The sequence below is a fragment of the Corythoichthys intestinalis genome, chromosome 10, assembly GCF_030265065.1.
Source record: "Corythoichthys intestinalis isolate RoL2023-P3 chromosome 10, ASM3026506v1, whole genome shotgun sequence".
NCBI lineage: Eukaryota > Metazoa > Chordata > Actinopteri > Syngnathiformes > Syngnathidae > Corythoichthys > Corythoichthys intestinalis.
Genome location: NC_080404.1, coordinates 23,485,770 through 23,511,602, shown reverse-complemented (window position 1 = coordinate 23,511,602; position 25,833 = coordinate 23,485,770). Strand labels below are relative to the sequence as shown.

Genomic DNA, 25,833 nt, shown 5'->3' with positions numbered 1-25,833 from the left:
GGCAACGCATGGACGGGTCATTACGTGCATGCGTTAATTGCGTCAAATATTTTGACGTGATTAATTTTAAAAATGAATTACCGCCCGTTAACGCGATAAATTTGACAGCCCTAGTCCTAATACATAAATGTGGGAATTTTGTGTTCATGAAGGCAGATTTGGAACCAAGACAGTGTAGACACAAAGCAATAACAGGTACAACTATGTTCGGTTTGACTACAATTCTGTGTGTTGCGTCACAGCTGAGACATCATTAGCTTTGCATTAGCTTCAATGATAAAGAAATGGAAAACAAACACTCATCTACTACATGGGCTTTTTACCCCAAATTCATAAATTCAAGTGGTGCATGTTTTTTGTTTGTGGGAAATGCTGTTAGGCAAGATAACTTGATGTGCCTCACAACAACAGTTACGTTGATGAACATGTATCGAGACTGCGTATATTCTACCTTGATGATGGGGGGCTCGATTTATGCTCCACCTTCGTTAATATTTTTCCAAATAATAACCCTCAGCACCTCACTTCCCATGCCACTAGCAACACATGTCCATCAAATCATTAATGAAATAGTGAAATATTTATATGTAGTTGACCCCCCCAATATTATTACTTTTATTTATTTCGTTCCCATTTTAATTCATTAATGATGAGGGGTGTGACAAAATATCAAAATGGTGATATATCTTGATACTTTGTATCCCAAAAGGTTATCGCTCCTGTCAAGAATCGAGATATCGTTTTAAAAAGGTGTCAATGTTTAAAAAAAAAAAAAAAAAAAAAAAAGAACCATCAAGTTGCTACCAAAATCTTCCACCATAAAAGTGTCTCAGTTAACTCTAAGGCTGCCGGCTGACGGTGCTCGACGCCCAATCCATTTAGACTGGGAACGTTCGTTCAATCAAATCCAGAGCATTTACAGTCGTTCGATCCGATTTTCGGGGCATTTACAGGTCACTTGCTGTTCATTTTAGGGCATTTAAAGGTCATTTCCTGTTGAGTTTGAGTCACTGCCTATTTATTTGGGTGATTCACAGGCCACTTCCTGTTCTGTAACTCAAAATAAACAGAAAGTGACCCAAAAAATACCCCAAAATCAACAGGAAGTAACTGAAAATCAACAGGTAAATGACCTTAAATGTCCCAAAATTACCTAATTGCCTGGCTGTGGCTGCCACTCACGGCCATAGACGTTCAATCCGTTTGAAGTGGGAGGGATGGCAGCGAATGCACGAACGTTCATTCGCTGCCACCCTCCCAGTTCAAATGGATTGGACGTCTACTAGTGATAAACACACAGCCGAAGGATGAAAATTGTGTTTTTCTGTTTATAATTGCTTGTAGAATTTCCTAGAATGATTTCCTGACCAATGTATCGATAATCGTTGTATCGCCATATTGTCAGATCGTTATCGTGAGCTTTGTATCGCAAATTGTATCGTATCGTGAGGTACCAAGAGGTTTCCACTCCTATTATTGATACATTTTAAGATGCATTTCAATAGTTCATTCTGTCCCATCCTCCTCCATAAACGGACGTTACTTTTGTCGTTACTTTCATGTGCTTCAAATGAAGAACTTAGTGTCTTCAAATCAAAAATAGTTGTGATTTATTCTTATCGCTGCATGGAAGCGTTTGGAATTGAAAAATAAACGTGTATTTCACACAGTAATGGCACGCAGGACTTTTTTTCACCACTAGATAGCGCCAAGAAACCGTAGCGTCAGCTATGGCTGATTTACGTGACTACTGTATTTTCATCTGTCTTGATGGAGATGGGAAACATTTTGGGGAACTCTTCTTTTTCTAAATCTTTAGATGAAACATCCAAAGTTCGTGGTTGTGCAGATCACGATAATTTGTTGGAACCTCAATAAAAACACGCAAAACGGGGCAAATTAGTAGTAGGCTGAATCGTTACAAAATGGTGGACTACCTGTTCATCTAAAAAAAGGGTTTCATAAGATTTTTTTTTTTTTTTTAAAGGTCTGAATATATTTCAAATTCTATCAAATTTTGCACACCTTACTGTACTGATTTCTGGCTTTAAAAAAGAAGGTGGCAACTTGTGGACCTATTTGCTGGTTACATTTTTGACCCCACTTTTAGATGTATACAGAGGCGTCGCGTCCTATTAGGCAAACCAGGCAATTGCATAGGGCCACCAGCCAGCAGGGGCCCCTAGAGGGCCAATAGATTTAGCACACGCAGCTTTACTGCACTGTCACAGCGACAAGTGTAGGGAATGTTTCAATAGCATGGAATCATTTGGCAGATTATGTAACGATTCTATTATCAATCACAATCAGTACTAACCATGTCACGTAGATTATACATGTTTAAGAAAGTCCAATCAGCTATTAATGCCACATGACTGTTTAAAGAGTGACTCACCAAGTAGCCTACTCTCTGGAAAGTCCTTGCCAAGTTGTTTTATGTTGATTTTCACAGGCCTCATTTTTCATCTGACTACTTAAAGAAATGGTGATTTTTTTCCCCCCAAAAAAGTCTATTAATGGGTCTATTGTATTCCTCGTCGAATATAAGAAAAATATAACATATATACATCTAAAATAATCCTTTTTTAATACTCCAATTTTAATACTCCTTTTAGCAAGGTTCCTTGGATATGCGTACGTTCCCATAGCAACCAGTCCGGTTATTGTCCTACGTCACAAGCGCTGCGTATTCTGGGAGCGAGAATAGGCGTAAGGTGCGCATTTCGAGCAGAGGACGGCCACCTGTTAAAATGTGTGCGTACATGAACGAATGTTAGGAATGTAATGAATGTAATGTAATGCGCTTTTTTTTATTCAATAATTTTGTTATTTTATTATTTAGCTTTTATTTTAATTTTAACAGCATTTAACTGCACTTTTTGTCGACACCTTAGAAAAAAGCTGGGCTCCACTTTTGCACTGAATATAGAGAAAATGTTTTAGTTATTAGTTATATTATTGATCTTTTCTTTGTTGCTGTTACCGGATTACATTTGTACATTTTCTGATGTGCCTTTTACAAAAAAACTTTATGTTTACATTGTCATCTGGGAATTTTTTCAGGTTTCAGTCTCCCCCAGGGCAGCTGTGGTTACAGTAGAAGCTTACATCCACTGAGTGTGGAGCAGAGGTTGCGCTAGACTTTTTCGTTGTCCGTCATTTTGACTGACAGTGTCATAAAAATCCGGTCATAATCTATTTTTACCCGTCACTTACATTTTTAAAATGATAATAATGACATATTCAATAGTATTTAGTTTTCATTCATTTTTAATTAATATTCTGTCCGAACAAGCTTAACAAGAGGCAAACAGACAGCGGAGTGCACCAATCAGCGAAGGGCAGACATGCCGTTAGCAAAGCGGCGAGTGCAGGACGGGGGACTTGCGCGCGGAAGTAAATATACGAGGAGAACGGAGTTTATTCAACATGGCTAGCGCGAGACAGACTGTTGTCAATGACTCGTGTCGATGTGTTTTAGCTCATTTAAAACTGAATTTACCGCGGATTGGAATATATTCTCGGCTCTCCCGTTCGCCATCCGTGTTGTTATAGAGACGACTTTCGGCGCGCAAGAGTGACGTTGCGCGTGAAGAACACGTCACGCAAATAAACAAATCTGATTTGTCGATTGATTTTGTACCTACTCGAGAGGCTGTGTCCCAGACTTTTATCTCAGTGTTTGAAAAATACAGGGAGAATAGTCTGGCCGTGCCAGGCAAACACTCAGTTGCCTTGACATTTTTCCGAGTAAGGCCAACGACGTCATGCATCAAGAGAGACAATAGCTAATTAATATGCTCACTCGCCACCCTGTGGTCTGGGGTGTGAATTGCAACCTGTCAAAATGACAGATGGACTTCAGTTTTTTCCGTCACCGTTTTAAAAAATCGGTCAACGACGGAAAATATTCGGTTAACGCGACCCCTGGTGTGGAGTGAAAGAATAATGCAATGGGGTTGGGCACTTTGAGTGTCCTAAAAAGCGCTTTATGAGAGCGAAGCGTTGTTAGACTTTTATTAAATATGCTATTGCTCCAAGTCCAACTGTCCCCCTTACTCGCACACGCTCAAAGGACCCCATGTTGCTTGTTGCCTGGGGCCCCCAGGGACCCTTGCTACGCCTCTGGGTGTATATTGTGGTTGTTTACCTCTATTGTTGCCAAAAACTATAACTCTTGAAATGAGTTTCTCACGAGGAGACTTCCAATCCATTTGAAGTGGGAGGGAGGTGCTAGTGCCAGCCCTAGATTGGACGTCCAGCACCGTCAATAAGGTTTAAATACTACCAACCATGTGATTGTAGTGTCAGTGCGTACAAGTTGAGACTTGCCAAAAAGCATTGTCAAACATAAGGAATGAAAAATCAATTCCTCTTTTATAAACGCCGACATGCCCGTGCAGTATTAATCATTCACTTAGGTATGTACTTGGCAACACTGTCATCTGAGGCTTAACTCTTAAACCGCCATTGAGGAAAGTAGACAACTAATCCATTTTGACTAAGTGGGCCTGGCAGTGTTAGAAAAAAAAAGTAAAATAGCTTGACTTGAAATTCCACATTTTGTTAAAACTTTTGGGAAAACTTAAAGTTATTGTAGAAAAAAAACAGACTTAATGGAGCCCTCGATGCCCGAATTTACATTGAACTCATTGACTGCCATCGACGGCTATAGGCGTTCAATGCAATTTGACCGAGGGGGTGGACGATCGCTGCTGACCCTCCCGAGCAAATCGAATATGTCTTTAGTGTACATTTTTCTCAGAGTAAATGTAATGGTTAAATGGAACAAGGGCTGTAGCTATCGATTATTTTAGTAGTCGATTAATCGATGAACTAGATAGTTCGAATAATCGACTAATCAGATACAGAACATTAAAAAATTAACATACCGTAATTTCGGGACTATTGAGCGCCCCTGATTACAAGCCTCACCCAGTACATTTTTAAAGGAAAAACCATTTTGTACATACATAAGCCTTCCCTGTTTATAAGCCGCGTGTGCCCACATAGTAACGGGAGATATTTATAAAGAAATACACAGAGTTAGAGTTTTAATAACATACTTTAACGAATCACGTTACAATGTAGCGCGTAATTTACGGGATTAAGGGAGGTGCGGAAGAGCGAGAGACGTGCCTTCCTGTTGTTGTTGTGGGATGTGTGCATCGGCTGCTACAGACAGCAGTCGTGTGTTGTTCCACGAGTTTCCAAAATAAAGAATAGACCCCAATCACGTGACGTCACAACTCCGCCCCCCTGACTGGTGCCGCCATATTGTCCGTCAGCTCATCGTGTTTACATATTACCGCTACGTACATTCCTCCTATTACTGCGTGTTTTTCTGCTTGTCTAAGGAATCACCGCCTAGTAAACGAACCCAAAAGCCTTCCTGACAATCGTTAACATTGATTTATCAAAATGGTGAAGGCATGTGTGGCGGCTGGTTGCAGTAACAGAGAAGATAAACGGTCATTTTAGTAATTGCTGTGTGCCCATTGTTAAAAGGGCAAATCTCTGAAGCAGCACGGTTTGCTTATCTCGGTCCATGATGCGTTTGTGTCGACAGCCGTTAGACAGCGGCCAAAACATCAATATATGCCAACACGATCGCAGACATCATCAGATGGAGACTAGGAAAATTTGAATCTTTTTTTCTAATCAAATACTCGAGTTAATCGACTAATTGTTGCAGCACTAAATGGAACCCATTACCACCCAACTGTGATTATAATGCACAATAATATATCGTAATGCCTGTGATGATGTGCGTCTCCATTAAGAGGAGCTAGGCTAGGGATTTGGGGAGTGACGTATACGAAAGCGAGCGAGTTGGGATCTGTGCGGACCGGGCCGTGACCGTCAGCCGGTGAATGAAGATTGATACTCTGATTCAGTGGCAGTTTAGTGGGGTTAGTTAGTTTAGGTGGGGCCACAGGGGCACTGGCCCTTTCTTTTCTGAAGTGAGAGAGAATGAGATAATGTTGCTTCTAGAGTACAGTGATCCCTCGCTACTACGCACTTCAAACTTCGTGCCCTCAGTCCATCGCAAATTTATTTAATTAAAAAATAAATAAATAAATACAGATGAGCCCTCCCGAGCCGATCACACAGTCTCACTCTTCCTCCTGCTGCTCTTTTTTGGTCAGGCAGTGCACTGGAGTTGCTCATTAAAGTTAACGATGATTGACAGGCATTTAATGTTTGATCTTGCCACAGATGCCTGGAAGCCAAAGCTTCAAAACGCTGCATGCGTCAATCATCGTTTAGCTTGTTAAACAGTCGTGTGGCAACTCATTGTGTGTAAGTGGGCAGTTTCAGCGGATTTGAGTGGACTGACTCAATGAAGCATTTAATTAAGACATTTTTCTACTTTATTCTTGTTTAAAATAATTCAGTGGGACATTAACATGTTTAAAAACTTATCATAATTATTATATTTGAAGTGCTTAAAAAGCATTTATTAATATACATGTATGAAGGAAAACACTCATAACTTGACTTAAAGTTCTGGTCTGAAACCCCCCACAATTGGCCAAATTTCAAAATTTACCTATTTGCATGTGTGATACATCATTGGAAGCTTAAAATCTCTATTTTCTGGAGGAAGGAAATTTTTGAATCGGAGGGCATTTTTTGACACCTTAAAAGTAGGTCAAATCAGGTGAGTGAAAAATATTTTTTAGCCCTTTGAAATTTTCTTTAAGTTTCTCATTTATAAAAAGGTTTTCGACACCCATCTGGAACATAATAAATAACAAACACTTCAAGATTATCTCCCTTCTTTGATAATCAGTATGCATGCACTAAGACATGTGGGTGAATGTACAATAATAAAGGAAATTGGTGTTTGAGTTTTATTTTGTAAATAAACATGGATAAACGGGGACTTGGCTCTATCATTAATGATAACTTTACTGCATACATTTTTTTTTATTTGGCTTGATTTCAATCTGTGCCTAGAAAAAAAAAAAATCCAGGGGAATTTTAGGGGTTAAATTCCTATACCATAATATTTTGATTTTTGCAGTGGTCTTTTAAAATATTTTTTTCAATTAAAGAATGTGAATGTGAGATACTGAGAATAAAAGGCTCCATATGCATAAAAGCCCACTGCAAAAATTAAAATATGATGGTACTGGGAATTTTAGGGGTTAAATTTCAATACCATAATATTTCAATTTTTGCAGTGGACTTTTGAAATAATTTTTCAATTAAAGAATGTGAGTGTGAGATACTGAGAATAAAAGGCTCCATATGCATTAAGGCAGTGCTTCTCAATTATTTTCTGTCACGCCCCCCCAAGGAAGACGTAAATGTTTCGCGCCCCCCCAAACTCTCTGCCGCCACTGTAAATAGTATCATTTGTCTATAAAATTACTATTATAAATACGCATCTGCCTAACATTGTGTCCTTTTTTTCTAATAAAGAAAAAAAGTAATATAGATCAACTTATAATAAAGTATAACTTTATTAACATTGTTTTGTTTGTAACAGAGAAGACTTGACGTGCATCAATTTGCCTGAATTAAAAAAAATAAAAACAATCACATCCAAACTAAAAAATACACTCAAGGTACATTTTTGACCATTTGATACAGAAAAATAAAATGTAATAAAATCAGTAAATAATACCAAATTAAAATTGATTAGAAACATTCACTCATGAGGACAATGTGCCAAAAAATTTGACCGAAAAAACAAATCTGAATAAAAGGGGGAAAAAAGTGTCCTTGGACAGGACAGTTTTTATTTTTGCTGCTCACAGTATTTACCTCCTTTGCAATGGTGTGGAGTTATTTTGCAATTAGCATGCTAACAATGCTCACTGGCTTACTGATATAACACTGACAAAGCAGGACGATTGTTGGCAATATTCGGCACGTTTTCACTGAAAAAATCAAGCGGCTTAACAATGAGATTGGGGTCTAATGTCTTTAAGTGGCGTCTTAATTGATTTGGCTTCTTGCTGTCTGCTATAATTATTTTTAGACACAGTAAACAGTGGTCTTTCATCATCACCCCCTGTATTAAAAGTCAAAGCTAAAAGGCAAACGGCACGAAAAAAGCGCATTCACGGCGGCCGAGGTAGAACCGTAGGTGAGGGCAGTCGTCGTGACGATCCCAAGCCGAAAATGGCACTTCTCGGGCGGCGACGTGAGAACCGGACAAGACAGTGGGTCGCTGCGTGAGTGAGTCCGGTCGGAAAACGGCTTTCGAAAACGGCGGTGGCACACTGCTCTTCATATCTGTTGTCTGTGTGTGCTGAGTGCTCTTCCTTAGTTCAAAAATACTGCGCGCACTCTAAAAATGAGAGCGCCACTGCCACCTACTGAGTGGATGTGCAAGTACACTTTATTCCAGTACGGCAAACAAAAAAAAACCCAAAAAAAACCATGTTCCCCGAGGTCACATGCGCCCCCCCTGGCATTGCTCGGCGCGCCCCACTATTTGAGAAGTACTGCATTAAGGGAACATATAAATGTGAGTACACAACACTCTCTTTATTGTATTTAGCCTTAAAGCCTAGGACCTAGGCTATATGATCTAATAATAATTGCTATAATAAGCAACCCAAACCGCAACAAGGGTCTAAAAGATAATGGATAGCACGCTAGTCAATTAGCCTGCTGTGTCCATAATTCTCGCGCTCGCGTTTGACTGCAATGTACGTCTTTTTGTTGCTTTCCAGTAACTCGAGGTGCGAGTATGAGCTGATTTTAATGAATTATTGCTTACTTACCTTGTTTCGATCCAAAAACTGTGTAGCATGCATCACCGAGTGTAAAGACAAATCTGTAAATGGCCACAGCCAGACTTTTGGGGATTTTATGGGTGAAACACGGTAATATAACAAGGGGCGCGATGTGGAAGTCACTGACAAAGAGGAGTGGTCGAGATTTTCTGAAAATTTTTTTTTTTAAATTTTCTTTGGATTGATTATTTGTCATCTAAAATTTCGAGGGAAATGTGACAGTAACAAAAAAAAAGTGATAGTTATGACGTAGATATCTGTAACCTGTTTACAGACACTATTTTTCATTCATTTTTCATAATTTGTTTAAATGTTTAAAATATGCGAGTGCATAATTTTTTAAACTAAATATTAGACAATTAATGATTATAAACTAAAAATGATAGACAATTTGAATAATAAATATAATTACTTACCTTCTTTTTATGGCTGGCTTGAAACAAAAGCGGTTGCGCAGTGTCTGTAAACGGGGGTCTCAAGGGTAAAATGTACAAATTAAAAATAGTCCGGGGCTAATGCGCAATGAAACTGCTATGGCAGAATATAGACATATTTTTCTATCAAACACAATAGTTCTTTTGGCTTAAAATACAGCAGTTTATTTTAAAGAGGGGTCCAAGAGCAGAAACTATTTTTGTAGCCTTGTGTGTGTTTTCCACCATATATACACTAGTGCGGCAACGATTAATCGATTAACTCGAGTATTCGATTAGAAAAATGATTCAAATTAAATTTTGCTGCTTCGAGTATTCGTTTAATTAAAGTGGCGTTGCTATTGTTTTTTTTAAAGCGTTTGCATTTTGGTTTTATTGATTTGGGTGGATACACTGCCCTCTAGTCTGCCTCATTTTACATGGCCGAATCCAGCTGCTCCCTGTTAAGACCAACATAAGCTAAGTTTTTGTTTGAGCTCGTTTTTTCGTAATTTAGTTTAAAGGTACAGTATATTTAGCCAATTTTTGTGGGAATATGTGTCTGAACCATTTGTTAAGAGCGTTGTGAAGAAGAAAAAAAAAAGTTTGTATTTTATAGTATTCAAGCTAGCAGACTTTTGCTATGTAAGTTAGCCAATTTTTTTTTTTTTGTTGCACATAGATATTTTTTTTTTATACCGTTTGAGGCTCGGTTCAGGTATTTTAATTTTTTATGTTCTGTATCTGATTACTCGATTATTCTAACTAACTAGTTCATCGATTAATCGGCTACTAAAATGATCAATAGCGGCAGCCCTAATATACACAAATGTTTTTTTAAATTGTACTTTTGTACATACATACATACATACATAACTGCAAAAAAAAGAGGGATCACTGTTAGTTAACTATTAATGCTGTTTGAAATAGCTTTTAATAAAAAGTGATCAAAATTATTGTTCCATGCATTGTACCCTTACTTGCACACAGTATGACTGAATGCAAAGTATTACAAACTTTACTGGTTCACCTTTGCTTGACAGTGTCAAGCAAATATGTTTTACCGGCACATGCAGGATAATCTGCGTATTGCCTTGTTGACCAAAACAAACACTGAACAAAGATGGCAGTGACGCTTGGCCGCTGATGGTTCCATGTGGCCCCTTCTTGGCCCGTTTAGGAAAAGTCGTAGAACCGCCACTGCTCTGATTCCTCTCCTTCCTCGCCCTCAGTCGAGGGTATTAGAGTATTTTTGTCTTGTCTGTTTTGCGTTGCGTGCTTGTAATTGCTTAAATAATAAAAAAAAAAACTTTACAAGTTTTACAAGTTTTCCGTAAAGTATTTTTCCCACGGTCAGCTAGCTCTGACTGGACCGTAGCCCCCACCAACATGGCCGCCCGTAGGCACGTGCGAAGAGCCTTTTGGGGATGTTAGAGATGTATGCATGTACAAATGGACATATAAATAAGATTGAGGCATTTAACAACAGATGATCAATTTGAGGGGACTTTACCAAAGGACTGAGATTCGTAAATGCGAAATTTGGGCCGTTCAACAGGCGCTCCCCTCCGACTCCTAGCTAACTTGGACCGGAAGAAGCAGCAGAAGTACCGCCCCTTTCTTCCCCTCCCGTCCCGTCATCGTCCTTTTCTTTCCGGACACGATCTTGAGACTCGAGACTAATCTAGCAAAGAACAAGTAAAGGTTCGACGACGACGCGTCTAGAAGAGCTAGCAGCCTGTGACGTTTTACTCACTTTAACCCCCAAATCATAGGGTAAGTGAATGAGTGAGTGACAACATTCTCGATTAACGATTAATGCGCGACTTCATGTATGTCCGCTTGGCCTGTTGACCACGACGTCAGCATCGTGTCCGCTCTTTCCGAAGTGTGGTTGTTGGGCACACCCCGCTCCGTTGTTTTATCTATTTTGGGTGTTTTTATTTTTGATTTTTTGAATTATTTTTTATCTGACGTCACCAAGAGCTCGTGCGGACGTGCAGGCCTCCGCTAGCTCATGGCGGCCTTCAGCCGACACGTCAAACAACACGAATCGCCTCTTCTTTTTGTTAAGGAATATTGCAGTAAGTGACTTTAATATGATATCATATAATGTTTATGACACGATCACATTCAAAGACATGACAGAAATGACTTACTAATGAAAGTACATCCAAAGGATTCTACCTTTCTCAGCTGTTTGGCCCCGCCTACTAAAAAACACCATAAACAGAAGTGGATGCCTCCTTCCCACTTCAAATGAATTGGACCTCACTAATGATAAGCTAGTAATTTGAATGCATTGTTTTTTATAGGAACCTCGCCCCTACCAACATGCCCAAAAATCAACAGGATTGACCCTAAAATGTACTCATTGACTAGGCCTGTCGCGATAACAAATTTTAGTGTGCGATAATTTATTTAATCAATTATTGTGATATGCGATACTATCGTGCCCTCCCAAATAAAAAAAAAAAGAAAACAACCTAATTTACAATAACACTTTGAGAATACAGTATATATTAATAGATCAAGTACACCCATTTAAATGAAATAAGTGTTTACTCTTAAATTCAAAAATACTTAAGAAATCACAACTAAAAACAATAGACCATGCCTCTTTTAAGTAAAAGACAACAATTTTAATAACGCACAGAAACACAGAATAAATAAAATGTTTTTTTTTATCAAGTAAAAAATAAATTTGCACTTAATAACTTAAGCATTTAGGCAAATGAAAACTTTTCCCCTCATAGCTTCAGCTATGGCGTTCCATGTGTATTATTGTGATTGGATGTTTTCCGAGGCACCATGAAACGCACGCAACAGTGTTTTGTTTTGTTCATGTGACGCGGCAGTGAGCGAGGCACACAGCCTGTGTAGAGCCACAGGTTGAAGTGTTGTAAGCACCATGTGTTAATAAAAAACAAAGTTGTCCGCTCGTCGTGTGTTTGATATCATTGCCAGAAAAACACACATAACAGGGCACTATACAGCTTACTTTTTAATGTTGTCCTTAATGATGATCTCCTACATCATAAATCACTTTGCGACTTTCCACCTCCATGATGGAGCGTTCTTCGTCCATGTTTGCTGGTTAAACTGTGAATAAGCAACAGGGCTGTTGACTCCAGGCCCGGCTCTGCCCATTTTGACGGATTTGTCTCCGGCAAAAAAAAAAAAAAATAGCCTAAGCCATCCGGCGGGCTCCCGAGATGGTCCGCAGTCAATCCGGAGCACTGACACTGCCGGTATACGTTGAACAGTAGGATATAATGGGGGAAAAAATTGGCTCTGGTGCTATTTTTTGCCGGACCAAGAACAAAAATGCATTTTGCGTAGTTGGTAAAGCTGAACTTTTAACAGCACGTCAGCCGCACGCGCATTTGCACGTGCACACGAGGCGATAAATTGCAGCGGAAAAATTACCGCCTTCATTTTTATTTACCGTGCGATAAATAGAATTATTGCATAATGCAACAGGCTTATCATTGACTGATCTAGACGTCTAATCACTTTGAACTGGTATTTAATTTAAGAGTGTTCATTTAAATTTTAGAGTTGAGCCCAATCAGTAATGAGCCCAATAAGAATTTATTGATTGACCGACTACGTGCTTGTAAACATAAAATTGAAAGTTTGGAGAAGAGCTTGTTATCAGCTGAGTACGTGTTGACGGCCGATAAGAAGGCACGCCCTCGGCCGAGCAGCCACTGGCCATCGATTGAACTTTGAAACGTCAACAGGCCTCTTGCTAGCTGCTGGTAAAACACGTGAAGTGACTGCATGTCTTGAAAACAGGATCAATTGCACTAGAAGTGGAGAGTTCGCTCGCTGCTGCCAGATTCTCACTTCAAATGGAACGGACAAGTTGATAAACTCAATTCAATAGTCCCCGGGTCACGAACAAGTTCAGTTCCTACGCTGGTGATGTAACCCAAATTTCCGCGCAAGTCGGAATGAACCCTTTAAGTACTCCAAGATACCCCCTGAATCCTAAAATAACTGTCCAAAAACATGTCCCAGATATCAGACCAATGTTGAAAAGATCAACATTCCGCTGTCGATCTTATTTCATTAAATCAATGTCATCTTTGCACCCCCAATTAATGTTGTTTCAACGGTGAAATCCTTACAAAACCTAAACGTCATTTCGATTATTACTAATATCGGAACAACACTGAATCAATGTTATGTTTTCGACCAAAACGCCCCGCTCATCCATAAATTAATGACTTTTCAATTATATTTCCCGGTCAATGATAAATCAACTATTTGTCAACAGTAGTTAATCAACTATAAAACAGTGTTATTGTTAATCCAACCATCGTCTGACATACCATAGAACAAAGTTGTTTCAACGTCACTTGATGTCGAAAATTTCAATTCCAACCATACTGAGGATTTTGATTGAAAATCAACGTTTATTCAATGTCTGTCTGCTATCTGGGGTATACATCACATTAATAAGCTAAAGTACCAAACAACTTACTGTGAGGTACGTTGTGTTAAATGCTGTTATATTCAGGGACTATTCAGGCTTTAAGAAAATAAATAAATATATAAAACTTGGGGCTTTACTCGCGAGTGAGTCGCCTTGCTGAGAGAAAAGGGCACTGTGGAAAGAGTAGGCTAGTCTCCGGGTTACGAACGAGTTCCGTTCCTAGGCTGGCCATGTAACCCGAATTTCTGCGTAAGTTGGACTGAACCCTTTAAGTACCCCAAGATACCCCATGAACCCCAAAATAACTGTCCAAAAACATGTATTATACTTTATATTAATAAGATCAATTAAAAAATAAGATACTGTGAGGTACGTTGTGTTAAATGCCAATATATTCAATAGTGCTGCAACGAATAATCAATAAACTCGAGTAATCGATAAGAAAAAAAGATTCGAATTAAATTTTGCTGCTTCGAGACGAGTATTCGTTTAATTAAAGTGGCGTTGTAATGGTTTATTTTGAAAGTGTTTGCATTTAGTTTTATTCATTTGGGTGGATACACTGCCCTCTTCTCCGCCTCATTTCACATGGGTGAATCCAGCTGCTCCCTGTTAAGACCAACATAAACTTTTTTTCTTTTTTTTTAATGCATTCGTAATTTATTTTATAGGAATATTCAGCTGTTTTTGTGGAATATGTGCCTGAACCATTTGTTAAGAGCATTGTTAAAAAAAAAAAAAAAAAGTTACCATTTTATAGCATTTAAGTTTGCGGACTTTTGCTATGTAAGTTAGCCAATTGTTCTTTTGTTTGTACATAGATCCTCATTTATTTATTTTTTTATACTGTTTGCGGCTGAGCTCAAGTATTTAAATTTTTTATGTTCCTTATACGATTACTCGATTATTAGAACTAACTAGTTCATCGATTAATCGACTACTAAAATAATAGATAGCTGCAGCCCTAATATTCAATGACGTTTCGGGCTTAAAAACAAACTGGGCTTTACTTGCGAGTGAGTCGCCTTGCTGGGGCTGAGAGAAAAGGGCGCTGTGGAATGAATAGGGAGGCAAGAGAAGGGGGATATCATGGCTGCTCAGGTCGCCAGCATCCCCTCTTAACACGAGCCCGCCGTCCAAATGAAAAACAAAACAAAACAAACAAACAAAAAAAACAACGCATCGGGAGTCATAAAGGAGTCCGCGCCAGGAGGAAGCAGCAGCATGAGAATGAGGAAATGGGACCTGACCCCGCCAAGAACTGCAGGACTGCGGTGACGCTGCTGGGGGAGGAGGGGATCCTGACATGGCAAGAAATATGTACTGTTTACGTGACTTTAAAAATTTTTTTTAAAAGGACTGGAAAAAGAATGGCAGAGTCGTAAAGTCGAAATCACGTGAGTCGGGTACGTCGTAAACCGGGGACTACCCTGTGGGACTCACTTTCAGCCCGGGAATTTCATGCCGTAGACAGGCCCACTTTGTATTTTTTAAGATAGGGATGTCCCGATTGCATCCGCGTCCGAGTCACCTGATTTGGAGAATCTGCCGATACAGAGTCCTGATGGGATACCCAAAAAAAAAACAAAAATATTTGAACAGAAGTTCCAAACTTCTTACAGCACTTCCTCTTTTTCTGGGAGAGTTGCAGAGGATAAGACGTGGATATTTTTGTTTCTTTTGGAACTGCCATTGTATTTCTGGATTATTTTTTTACTTTTTTTCTTCAAAAATATATTTGTGTACTGCCCAAAACAGTGCATTTCCTTGTGCACTGGCCAGCAGCTAGCTAACCTTGAAACACAAGGCTTGGTCTTGTTTTTATATGAAGTAATTTAAGTTTCTGAAACTGTAACAAAGAAACATCCAAGCATTCAATTCAACACAAGTGCATAATACACGCCGGGATAGACACCACACTTCACTTGAGGTACAAGCTGCAAGTATAGTTGAGCTTCCATACAGCAGGACCTATTAATAAATTTAGTTCATATAGCTTTTCCTCTTATACAAACACAGATGGATGTAAAATGCTTGCCATTACAGTTACCAAGGCAGAAAGTTAACAGGAACCCCCCTTTTTCTGTTTTACAAAGCATTCTGATCAATTCAACTCAATTTTATGATACTTTAAATAGTCCATGTAATTATATTAATTCTAATATTCACTCACTGAGCATGGCAATCCTACCTGCCTGCTCTGCACCTGTGAGGTGCTACACGCCAAAGTTTCCACAGTTACGTGTTGTTGTCATGTCACACAGTATAAATTGTAGGGCTGCAGCTATCGAATATTTTAGTAATCGAGTAATCGACTGAAAATTCTATCGATTAATCGAGTAATCGGATAAAAGTTTTTTGTTTGTTTTTTAGGTAAAGAGCAATTATAAATATACATGAGAAAAAAAGACATTTAATTCAATATTGAACCATTTTCAGTCAATCGATGCCTTTATTTTCGATGTACATTGTTGAAAACAGCCAACAATTGCATCTTAGATGTGACTAGAAAAAAAAATCACTGCTTTCACTCAAAAAACTTCTAGATCTTATAAAAAAAAAACATATTTCTTACCTAAAAATGTAATTACGCTTGATAACACATCACTTGAAAGCTATGTGTTTTTCCCACGTGTTTCAATTGAATTTCCATTTGTGTCAATCTATTTTTAAGTTCTAGTTAAGTTTTAAGTTAGTCTAAACTGTAAGTACTGATAGGATTTTGAATTTTTGCAGTGTTCAAAATAAATGTATGATACCTGCTGTATTGGAGCACATTAGGGACCAGTGCTACTTGGTGTTTTATTCAGCAATAACTACTGAGCTAAAACTAACAGTTAGCTTTATTATATTTTAATTTTACACCCTCATCACTCTACAGTGCTGTGTTTTTACAGAATAAATAAAGCCTGTATGTAAGACACGTTAGCCACGCATCGACTGGTCATAATAAATAGAAACCTAGCCCTCCGAAGGGCTAACGTTACGTGTGCAAATGACAGTAACGGTATATTTATTAGCGCTAAGAGGTCTACTGCTTAAAGATGGCGGCTGTTTACTAACGCTGCCCAGACGCGGCCGAGTCTGTCATTTCGCATCTAGTTCGAAATGCATGCGATATCTATGAGACGCATCGGACACTAACTGCTACCACACTAGCATCATGCGGGCGTAGTTTTTGGCAACGTCGTCGTAGTTTGTAGCGGCTGTCGGCTGCAGTAAGGTTTTTTTTTTTTTTTTTAATTGCTTCTTCCTCTACGCACGTGACGTCAGTGCGTTGTCCCGCATTAAAAGTAGTCCGGGCAAAACGTGATGCTTAGAGCTGGCCAAATTAAATGATTCCTCGAGGTGAATAAAATTACTCGGATCGGTTTTTAAACTCGAGTTAATCGAGTTGCTCGATTATTCGTTTCAGCTCTAGTAAATTGCAATTTTACCACTTTTGTTGTAGTCCTCTGTTGTTTGAGGTCGCAAGCTTTTTGCATTAAAAAATGCTATTTTTGCACATTTTTCAGCTTCTTTTACGAGTGCTTCTCTCTTTGTAATTATTTTTTCGGCTCCACCCTTGCTCTTTTTATCCAAGATCCGAGCTAGTAGCTAATTTGGCTCAAAACAGACTCCGCATAGCGGGGGGAGCTGCATGTTTTATTTTTCGCCCGCACACGTAAGGTTGTATCTGAAAAAAAAAAAATATCCGGGACAGCGGTTACAACATGTAAGTAATACACACTGTCATGAATAAATAAGAAACAAAAAATTATATCAGTCTTTAAAATGTGTAAAACCGGGACCGGCCCTCTTGGCTGGCCGGGCCACCGGTTTTCTTCCCTATTCTTCTGATTAGCCACTCCGGGCCTGCTACCTGTACATGGAAGAATAATGAAAATAGCTTTCGCCGCCCCTACCAAAATGACCACCCTGAGGCGACATTCCCATCCAAGTCGATGCACTGAGGTTCAAAAGAAGTCCTAGTTAGTTTATTTTGATTGATGTCAAAACTAGGGATGTCCCGATTCAATCACGTGATTAGAAATTGGACCGATCGCACTATTTTTTTTTTTTTTCAGAGGATCGGAATCAGGTGAAAAGGAGAGTGTTTTGGATTTAAAAAATATATTTTTGTTTTTCGGCTTCATGCTCTCACAGCGTCACACCTTCACTCCTGCTAAGCAGTGCGGCCAAACTGTCTAGTGCACCTTGTTTGGTACTTAAAGTTAACGATGATTGACAGGTTTGTATCTTTGATCCTGCCAGAGAAGCTTGGTAGCGCTTCGATCAAAGGCACAAATGTGTCTATCGTTGTTTAGCTTGTTACACACTAGCGGTAGTGTGCTGTGGCAACTCATTGTGTAAGTGAGAGGCTGCTCTCAGCAGAGTGAGCATCAAAACGTGAGTGGATTTGAGTGGATTCACTCAATGAAGCATAAATCAAGACAAGCATTTTTCTACTTTATTCTCGTTTGAAAATAATTCACATTTAAAAATAATTCACATTATGAAGGCGAAACAGTGGGACATTAATATTTTCTGAACTTTTGTTAAAAAAAAATTTTTTTTTACGGTATCTGATCGGGACTCTATCGGCAGATTCTCAAAATCAGGTGACTCGGACTTGGACTTGGGGGTAAAAATGTGCGATCGGGACATCCCAAGTCATAACATCTGCCATTGACTACCGTTGAAGGCACTAGACGTCCAATCCGTTTGAAGCGGGACTTCAGGCAGCAAACGAACAACTTTTTTTTTCTTTCTCTCCCTCAACCTCAGTTAGAACGGCATCAGACTTAGGGGGCCGCTTCCACAGCAACTGGGGTGACAACACAAAAACTTTTCCAAAGAGCCCTATCATTTACTCGGTGACGGCGGTTGTTTGGGCTGAAAACATCTTCCAGAGTGCAAATCTTGATAACACCCCCTTGTGTAATAGCAGCATAAACGGTTGACAAAGCAAAAGTGAGTTTTGGGTGCCAACAGACCTCTATACTCCGGAACAGTAGGTGGCGATCTCCAATATATTTGTCAGTGAAGGTACTGATGACGTCTGTGCACGCAGACAGTCAGACTGTGTATGAAAACGTCTTCAAATAGCAACCTTTTACACGGCCTAACTGAATTCAATATTTTTCAAGAATGTAGTCAGCTATTCACAACTCAAATGACAGAAACTCATTTATTACTCTGCCTGATGCACATCGCCATCTTGGTATTACACAGGAATCAATTTTTGGTGGTGCTGCCACCTACACGTTGGGAATACATACATACATCAGCAAATTGAAGGTTTCCTCCTGCGTGCCGTTTTCCCCACACATAATGGCTACATAAACGTAGAATTAAAATTCGTCAAAACGCCACTTTTGCGTAAGATTGTTGCCATGTAAACGTGGCCTAAAAAGCGTTGCTTTGCTTCTGCGGCAGGATGCCGGTGGCGGGCGGCGGCGAGTTGAAGAGGTGCCTGTTGGCCCGGGATCAGGTGGAGGACGCTATCAGTGCCATCGGCGAGACCGAGCAGCAGCTGAGGGACAACGCCAGAGAGGTCAGAGGTCGCCGTCGAAAGCATCACATTTGGGCTAATTTTGACCAAAATTTGTCAATTTTGGTCATTTTTTCCCCTTTGGAGATGCATAAGGGCATTAGAAACATAACTGACAGAACTGTACATGTACACAAGTTTTTTGGAAGCCTGAATTTGAAGGCTTTTTCTTCCGGCAGGCACGGTGGCAGTTGCAGAGCTGCGTGAGCCGCCAGCAGGAGGCGCTGCGCTGCAGGGAGGTGTGGCTTCTGGCGCAGATCCAGCTGCTGGAACATGTCAAGGCGGAAACGCTGCAGCAGCAGTCGCAGCAGCTCCATCGGGTGAGCCCGACTCAGCCCAGCGTTTCAAGAACGTAATTTGATTGAAAATGTTTTGGCTCAGATGCTGGGCCAATTGGAAGCCATCTCCCAGCAGTTGCAGAGCAGCAACAGCAGTGACCTCAGCAACCAACTGACCAGCTGCATGGACAAGTAAGAATCGTAACAATGACAGCAATAGGGACGTCCAATGGATGGTGCCCAGTTTTGATTGGGGCACAGCAATTATGATGGAATCTGGTCCACACAACAAGCTTGATTGAATGCTACGTTGTTGCATTTTTCAGTTTAAACACTAGATGGAGCTGGGTCTACATTTGCTCAAAACCTTACGGGGGGGTTGTTTTGTTTTCACATTTTTGCAAAAGGGGCGTGTTCTGGTTTTTAGTCTTCCCTTTCTTTTTTTGGGTCACTTCCTGTTCATTGAACGTTGGCTCATTGCCCCCTCCCATTTAAATGGGATTGGACGTCTAGCGCTGATCTTTTGAACCTTTTACTATCGTTTAACGCTGTCTCTTTGCAGGTTTTCCCGTCTGAGTCTGACACCGGAGGAGACACCAGAGATGAATTTCAGCGCCGATTCGCGCTCCCTGAGGGACGCCATCACCTCTTTCGGCAGCGTCGCTTCCCAGGTGTCTGCGCGCGCCAGCACGTCCCCGTCAGTCGCCGCTTTTGCTCCATTAACCTCGGCTGTTGTGTGTGCGGAAATTCCAGGGCGGGGCTCCGAAATTCCGGGAAGGGGCTCCGAAATTCCGGGACGGGGCTCTGGGCGACTGGCTGCTGGAAAGCGGCCCCACTCCGGCGCTCTCGAGCCAAGTAAGCCATGATACGCGGGTGGACTTTTTCAAAGCATGGGGTCAGCTGCGTGACTTGGAGACTTGGCTGCTCCGGGACCACGAGAGCGCCAACCGCCACTCCGACGACAACTGCAACGACGGCAGCCGTGACCTGAGCCAATGGCTGGCTGCAACCCAGGCCCCCGTCGCCACCCAGGCCCCCGTCGCCACCCAGGCCCCCGCCGCCACCCAGGCCCCCGCCACCACCAAGGCCCATGCCGCCCCGCCGCGTCTGCTCCTCCAGCCTTTTTCTGAAAGCTGTTCCTTGGACAAGTGGCTGGTCGGGTCTGGCTGCTCCTCCTGCCCGGGCCAGAGCGCCCCGGCGCTGGAGATTGAAAACCTGGGCCGGCTCAAGTGCCTGAAGACCCCTGCCTCCGACCTCCGGGCCTGGCTTCACCGGGTGGCGCCGCTGCCGCAGACGTGTCGTGCCAACGAGCCCTGCAGCAGCTATTCGGAGTGCGTCTGCGACCAAAACTGCGGCCGGGAAGCCGTGGACGCCTGGTTGATGCGGCACAGCGAGCGGGACAAAAACGGCGTGCCGCTCCGTCTTTCCGCCGATGCCGCCAAGAATTGCCCCGCTCCTCTACACCATATAGAGCAAGCTCACAAGGTAAATATTTGGTTTCTTTTTGGCTACCTATTCAGCTAGCTGCTCCCAGCTCACGCATACTCCGTGGTCAGCCAGTTGTACATTTCGAAGGATGTCAGATTGTACATTTGAACGTTGAATAAGTCATACCTGAGTATAAGCCGCAGGTATGGGGGAAAAAAAAAAGTGCGACAGTCCGAAAATTCAGTAAATACCCAGGTTACGACGTACCAGACCTGCGTGATATCGACTTTGCGACGCCGGAGTCTCCTCCACCATTTTGTCTCAATTTTTTTTTTTTTTTGGTCGCGTAAATGGTACCTTATTGTACCTCACAGTATCATATATACTTTATTTTATTGATATGACTGTTCTGCCCTTTAGCAAAATGTGTATTTGATTATAATGTTGACTTTTGTTTTGTGATGCATGCTTTTATTTTGGCGCAGGTTGTACTTCAGCATAAGAGTATGAGTGCATGTACACACGAAGAAAAACATATTTGCACACACGAAGAAGAGCACACACACGAGGAAGAACGCATTTGTTTCCACAAAGAAGTTGTGCAGCCTAATGAGAGACAGCGGAGAAGGATTACAGTTTAGCTAGTCTAGCTAGGACTGAGCTTCAACGTCTTGGTGAGGACAGTACAATGACGTATAATATGTTTTTGGATAGTTATTTTGAGATTTATGGGTACTTAAAGGGGTAATTCCAACTTGAGCTGAAATTCGGGTTACATCGCCTGCGTAGAAAGAGAACTCGTTCGTAACCCGGGGACTACCTGTAGATCACAGGTGTCAAACTGATTCCAGAAAGGGCCAAGTGGGTGCAGGTTTGCTTTCCAACCAATGAAGAGGATACCTTTGTACCAATCAGATCTTTTACATGTGTAATCAGTTAATCATTGTCAGGTGCTGCTTGTTTCAGCAGAAAGTTCATTGGTTAAACTCTTTGCGCAGTATCGGTTGGAACAAAATCCAGCCAGGGTGTCAAAACCGATTCCACAAAGGGCTGCAGTGGGTCCTGGTCTTTGTTCCAACAGATTCAGCACAGAGAATTCAACCAATGAGGTTTCAGCTAAAACAAGCAGCACCAGACTGCAATCAACTGATTACACTTGTAAGGAACCAAATTGGTGAAATAGTATTCATCTCGTTTTGTCTGAATAAAATCCAGCACTCATTGCGGCCCTTTGAAGACCCGTTTGACACACCTGCTGTAAGAGCACTAACCTTTCCTAGCTTGCAATAGCTCCCTCTGGCGGTGACTAATGCTTACTCCATGGTCGACCAGTTATACATTTCAGAAAATGTCAAATTCTACATTTTTAACATTATATACTAGTCCTTCTCAAAAAATTAAATTATTTTGATAAAGTTCGTTATTTTCTGTAATGTACTGATAAACATTAGACTTTAATATATTTTAGGTTCATTACACACAACTGAAGTACTTCAAGCCTTTTATTGTTTTAATATTGATGATTTTGGCAAAAAAGTCAAGAAAAACCAAAAATCCCTATCTAAAAAAATAGCATATCATGAAAAGGTACTCTAAAGAAGCTTTTAACCTAATCATCTGAATCATCGAATTAACTCAAAGCCCCTGCGAAAGATTCCTGACGCTTTTAAAAACTCCCAGCCTGATTCATTACTCAAAACCGCAATCATGGGCAAGACTACCGTCCTGACTGCTGTCCAGAAGGCCATCACTAGCCACGTTTACATGCTGACTTTTATTCATACCGATTCAAATCATTCCGAATGGAAATTTCACATCAGCTGTTTACATGTCACTTCATCTATTCCGATCCAGCGTTTACATGTGACTGCCTTTATTCCGAAAGGACGTTTGACAACTGCCGTCTGACATGCGCAGATTAATCAAAACAAAGTGTCACGTTGCAAAACATGGAGATCGATCGTCAGATCAGCTGCTGTTTTAACTTTTCGAGTGGAAACAAAACTTCAGAATGATACGCCGTTCATTTAAAAAGTTGTGTGGGTGCGCTGTGCGTGTGCTTGGAAGCCATGTTGCAAGTGACGTTACTTACGTCATCAAGTGACGTCACCACGTCAGTACGGAGCATGCGCAGAAAGAATGCAACCAGACACCATTCCGCTTTCCTGTTTACATGATATAATTTTACTTCTAATCGGTTTGGGAAAAGGAATATTCCACCCCTGTGAATCGGAATGAAATTCCATTCGGTTTGGGCCTGTTCATTCCGAATGAGGTGTTTATATGGAACACATTTATTCGGTTTGAACAAATATTCCGATTGTAATTGGAATATTTGGCTCCATGTAAACGTGGCAACTGACACCCTTAGGCAAGAGACTACGACATAGAAAGAAATTTCACAATTTTCACTGTGGGAAGGAAAAAGTGTGGCAGGAAACACTGCACAACCAGAAGAGGTGACCGTACCCTGAGAAAGATTGTGGAGAAAGGCCGATTCCAGACCTTGGGGGACCTGCTGAAACAGTGGACTGAGTCCGGAGTAGAAACATCAACAGAGCCACCGTGCACAGGCGTGTGTGAAACCGCAGCAGAAACGCCTGACCTGGGCTGCAGAGAAGCAGCACTGGACTGTTGCTCAGTGGTCCAAAGTACTTTTTTCGGATGAAAGCAAATTTTGCATGACATTTGGAAATGAAGGTGCCAGAGTTTGGAGGAAGACTGGGGAGAAGGAAATACCTGAGGTCCAGTGTCAAGTACCCACAGTCAGTGATGGTCTGGGGTGCCACGTCAGCTGCTGGTGTTGGTCTACTGTGTTTTATCAAGAGCAGGGTCAATGCAACTAGCTATCAGGAGATTTTGGAGCACTTCATGCATCCATCTGCTTAAAAGCTATATGGAGATGAAGATTTCATTTTTCAGCACGACCTGGCACCTGCTCACAGTGCCAAAACCACTGGTAAAAGGTTTACTGACCATGGCATTACTGTGCTCAATTGGTCTGCCAACTCTCCTGACCTGAACCCCATAGAGAATCTGTGGGATATTGTGAAGAGGAAGTTGAGAGACACCAGACCAAACACCGTGGATGAGCTTTAGGCCGCTATTGAAGCATCCTGGGCCTCCTTAACATCTCAGCAGTGCCACAGGCCGATTGCCTCCATGCCACGCCGCATTGAAACAGTCATTTCTGCAAAAGGATTCCCGACTGAGTATTGAGTGCATAGCTGATATGATTAATTGAAGGTTGACTTTTTTTGTATTAAAAAGCCCTTTTTTGTATTGGTCGGATGAAATATGCAAATTTTTTGAGATAGAGATTTTTGTGTTTTCTTGACTTTTTCCCCCAAATCATCAATATTAAAACAATAAAAGGTTTGAACCGGTTTGAACCACTTCAGTTGTGTGTAATGAATCTAAAATGTATGAGTCTGATGTTTATCAGTACATTACAGAAAATATTGAACTTCATAACCATATGCTATTTTTTTGAGAAGGACTAGGAGGTCGTACATGAGTATAAGTCGCAGGCTAAGCCAAATTATGGGGGCGGGGGGTGGACTTACAATACTAAAGATAACAGTAAATATAGCCAATACTATAAGCACACATTTCTTGGCTTCATCATCACGAGCCAGGAGTACCTTCGGGTTTTGACGAATATGTACTCCATGATCTGCCAATACAAAAAAATTTCAAAAGATGTCAAATTCTACATTTCAACGTGGGATAAGTTGCAGACTCAGCCAAAGTATGAAAAAAGTGTGGCTGATAATAGAAAAAGTAGTTCTACATAAATAAACTTAAGGTCTCACTCGGGTCTGGTCTCAACAGGTTCAGGCCATCCTGGAGGCGTGGCTTCACCCTTCCGAGCCCCAGAGATCATCGCCGGAGGAGGAAAATGACAAATGGCTGTTGAAGAAGCGTCAGGTAGCTCTGCCGGCCAGTCGGGCAAGCTAGTGTAGCATACACACGTCGTGACGTGATGCATGTGTCGTTTTGCCGCAGGAAGGCACAACTTCAGCCCGCGACGCTTTCTCCTGCTTGAAAGTAGCCAGCGACCGAGAGAAATGGCTCCATGGGCCGCCTCCCGTTCAGGATCAGGTGAGATGAAGTTTGGCATCAACTTGTGCTAAGCTCGTCAGAGTGAAGCTCACTCCTGCGTTTTCTTCTTTCAGATTGGATGAAAACGATCGTGGCGTTCTTCACCTCGTGACGTGCCAACGGGAATTGGAGCCGACGCTACTTTTGATCGACGACTATGAACAAGATGACTTGCTTTGATTCCCAAGATTTTAATCACTTTTTAAGTTTGCAGATAGAATTGTTGGATTAGGCAATATTTTACATTTAATTGACTTATCAAAGAGTAAATGAAATGTGTGCTTTTTTTTTCCCCTAAGTGTGCATTTGTGTGGAGGGAATCCCAGCTTATTAAATTTGGATGTCCCTGCTGATGTGGCTTCAGGAAATCATTCTGAGACAATACAACTAATAAACAGAAAAACAAGCTCTTTTCCTTCCGCTCTCTATTTCACTGTGTTTGTCACTTGTCGACGCTAGATTGGACGTCAATGGCAGCAGATTAGTTCATTGTGGGTCACTTCCTGTTGATTTTGGAGCATTTTGTGGTCAGTTACTGTTAATTATTAACTACAGAGCAGGAAGTGACCCGGGAATGTCCCAAAATGAGTCTGAAGTGACTCCAAATAACAGAAAGGGATCTGTAAATGCCCCCAAAATAAACATGAAGTGACCCATGTACATTTACCCCTTCTGAGTCAAATTCAATGTCTATGGCTGTCAGTGGCAGCCAATGAGTTCATTTTGAGGCATTTCGGGGTCAATTCCTGTTTATTGACTAGAGAGCAGGAAGTGAACTGGGAATGTCCCAAAAATGAATAGGAAGTGACTCAAAGAGTTGAATTGACCTGTAAGAGTACCTCACATTTACAGGAAGTGACGTATGTTTACCCCCCCC

At 41.1% G+C, this 25,833-nt stretch overlaps 1 protein-coding gene across 2 annotated transcripts; it reads left to right on the top strand.

The window, feature by feature from the left end:
* Positions 1-10,788: 10,788 nt before the first annotated feature.
* On the top strand, positions 10,789-25,371 carry ncoa4 (nuclear receptor coactivator 4). 2 transcript variants are annotated; one of them, XM_057848299.1, is made up of 10 exons: positions 10,789-10,945; positions 19,032-19,149; positions 19,326-19,466; positions 19,528-19,616; positions 19,987-20,095; positions 20,178-20,438; positions 20,475-20,909; positions 24,687-24,782; positions 24,861-24,956; positions 25,031-25,371. In XM_057848299.1, the coding sequence occupies exons 2-10, from the start codon at positions 19,033-19,035 to the stop codon at positions 25,037-25,039; spliced, it is 1,353 nt and encodes a 450-aa protein (XP_057704282.1). In that variant the 5' UTR covers positions 10,789-10,945; position 19,032; the 3' UTR covers positions 25,040-25,371. The 2 variants fall into 2 exon arrangements, with proteins under 2 accessions (XP_057704282.1, XP_057704281.1); XM_057848298.1 differs by having other exon boundaries at positions 20,178-20,909.
* Positions 25,372-25,833: the final 462 nt, after the last annotated feature.

Excerpts from the sequence above, each read along its gene's own strand:
- ncoa4 (XM_057848298.1), top strand. The coding sequence starts at position 19,033 with ATGCCGGTGGCGGGCGGCGGCGAGTTGAAGAGGTGCCTGTTGGCCCGG. Across the intron at positions 19,150-19,325 it reads TGAGGGACAACGCCAGAGAG|GCACGGTGGCAGTTGCAGAG; the intron begins GTCAGAGGTCGC and ends TTCTTCCGGCAG. Across the intron at positions 20,910-24,686 it reads ATATAGAGCAAGCTCACAAG|GTTCAGGCCATCCTGGAGGC; the intron begins GTAAATATTTGG and ends TGGTCTCAACAG.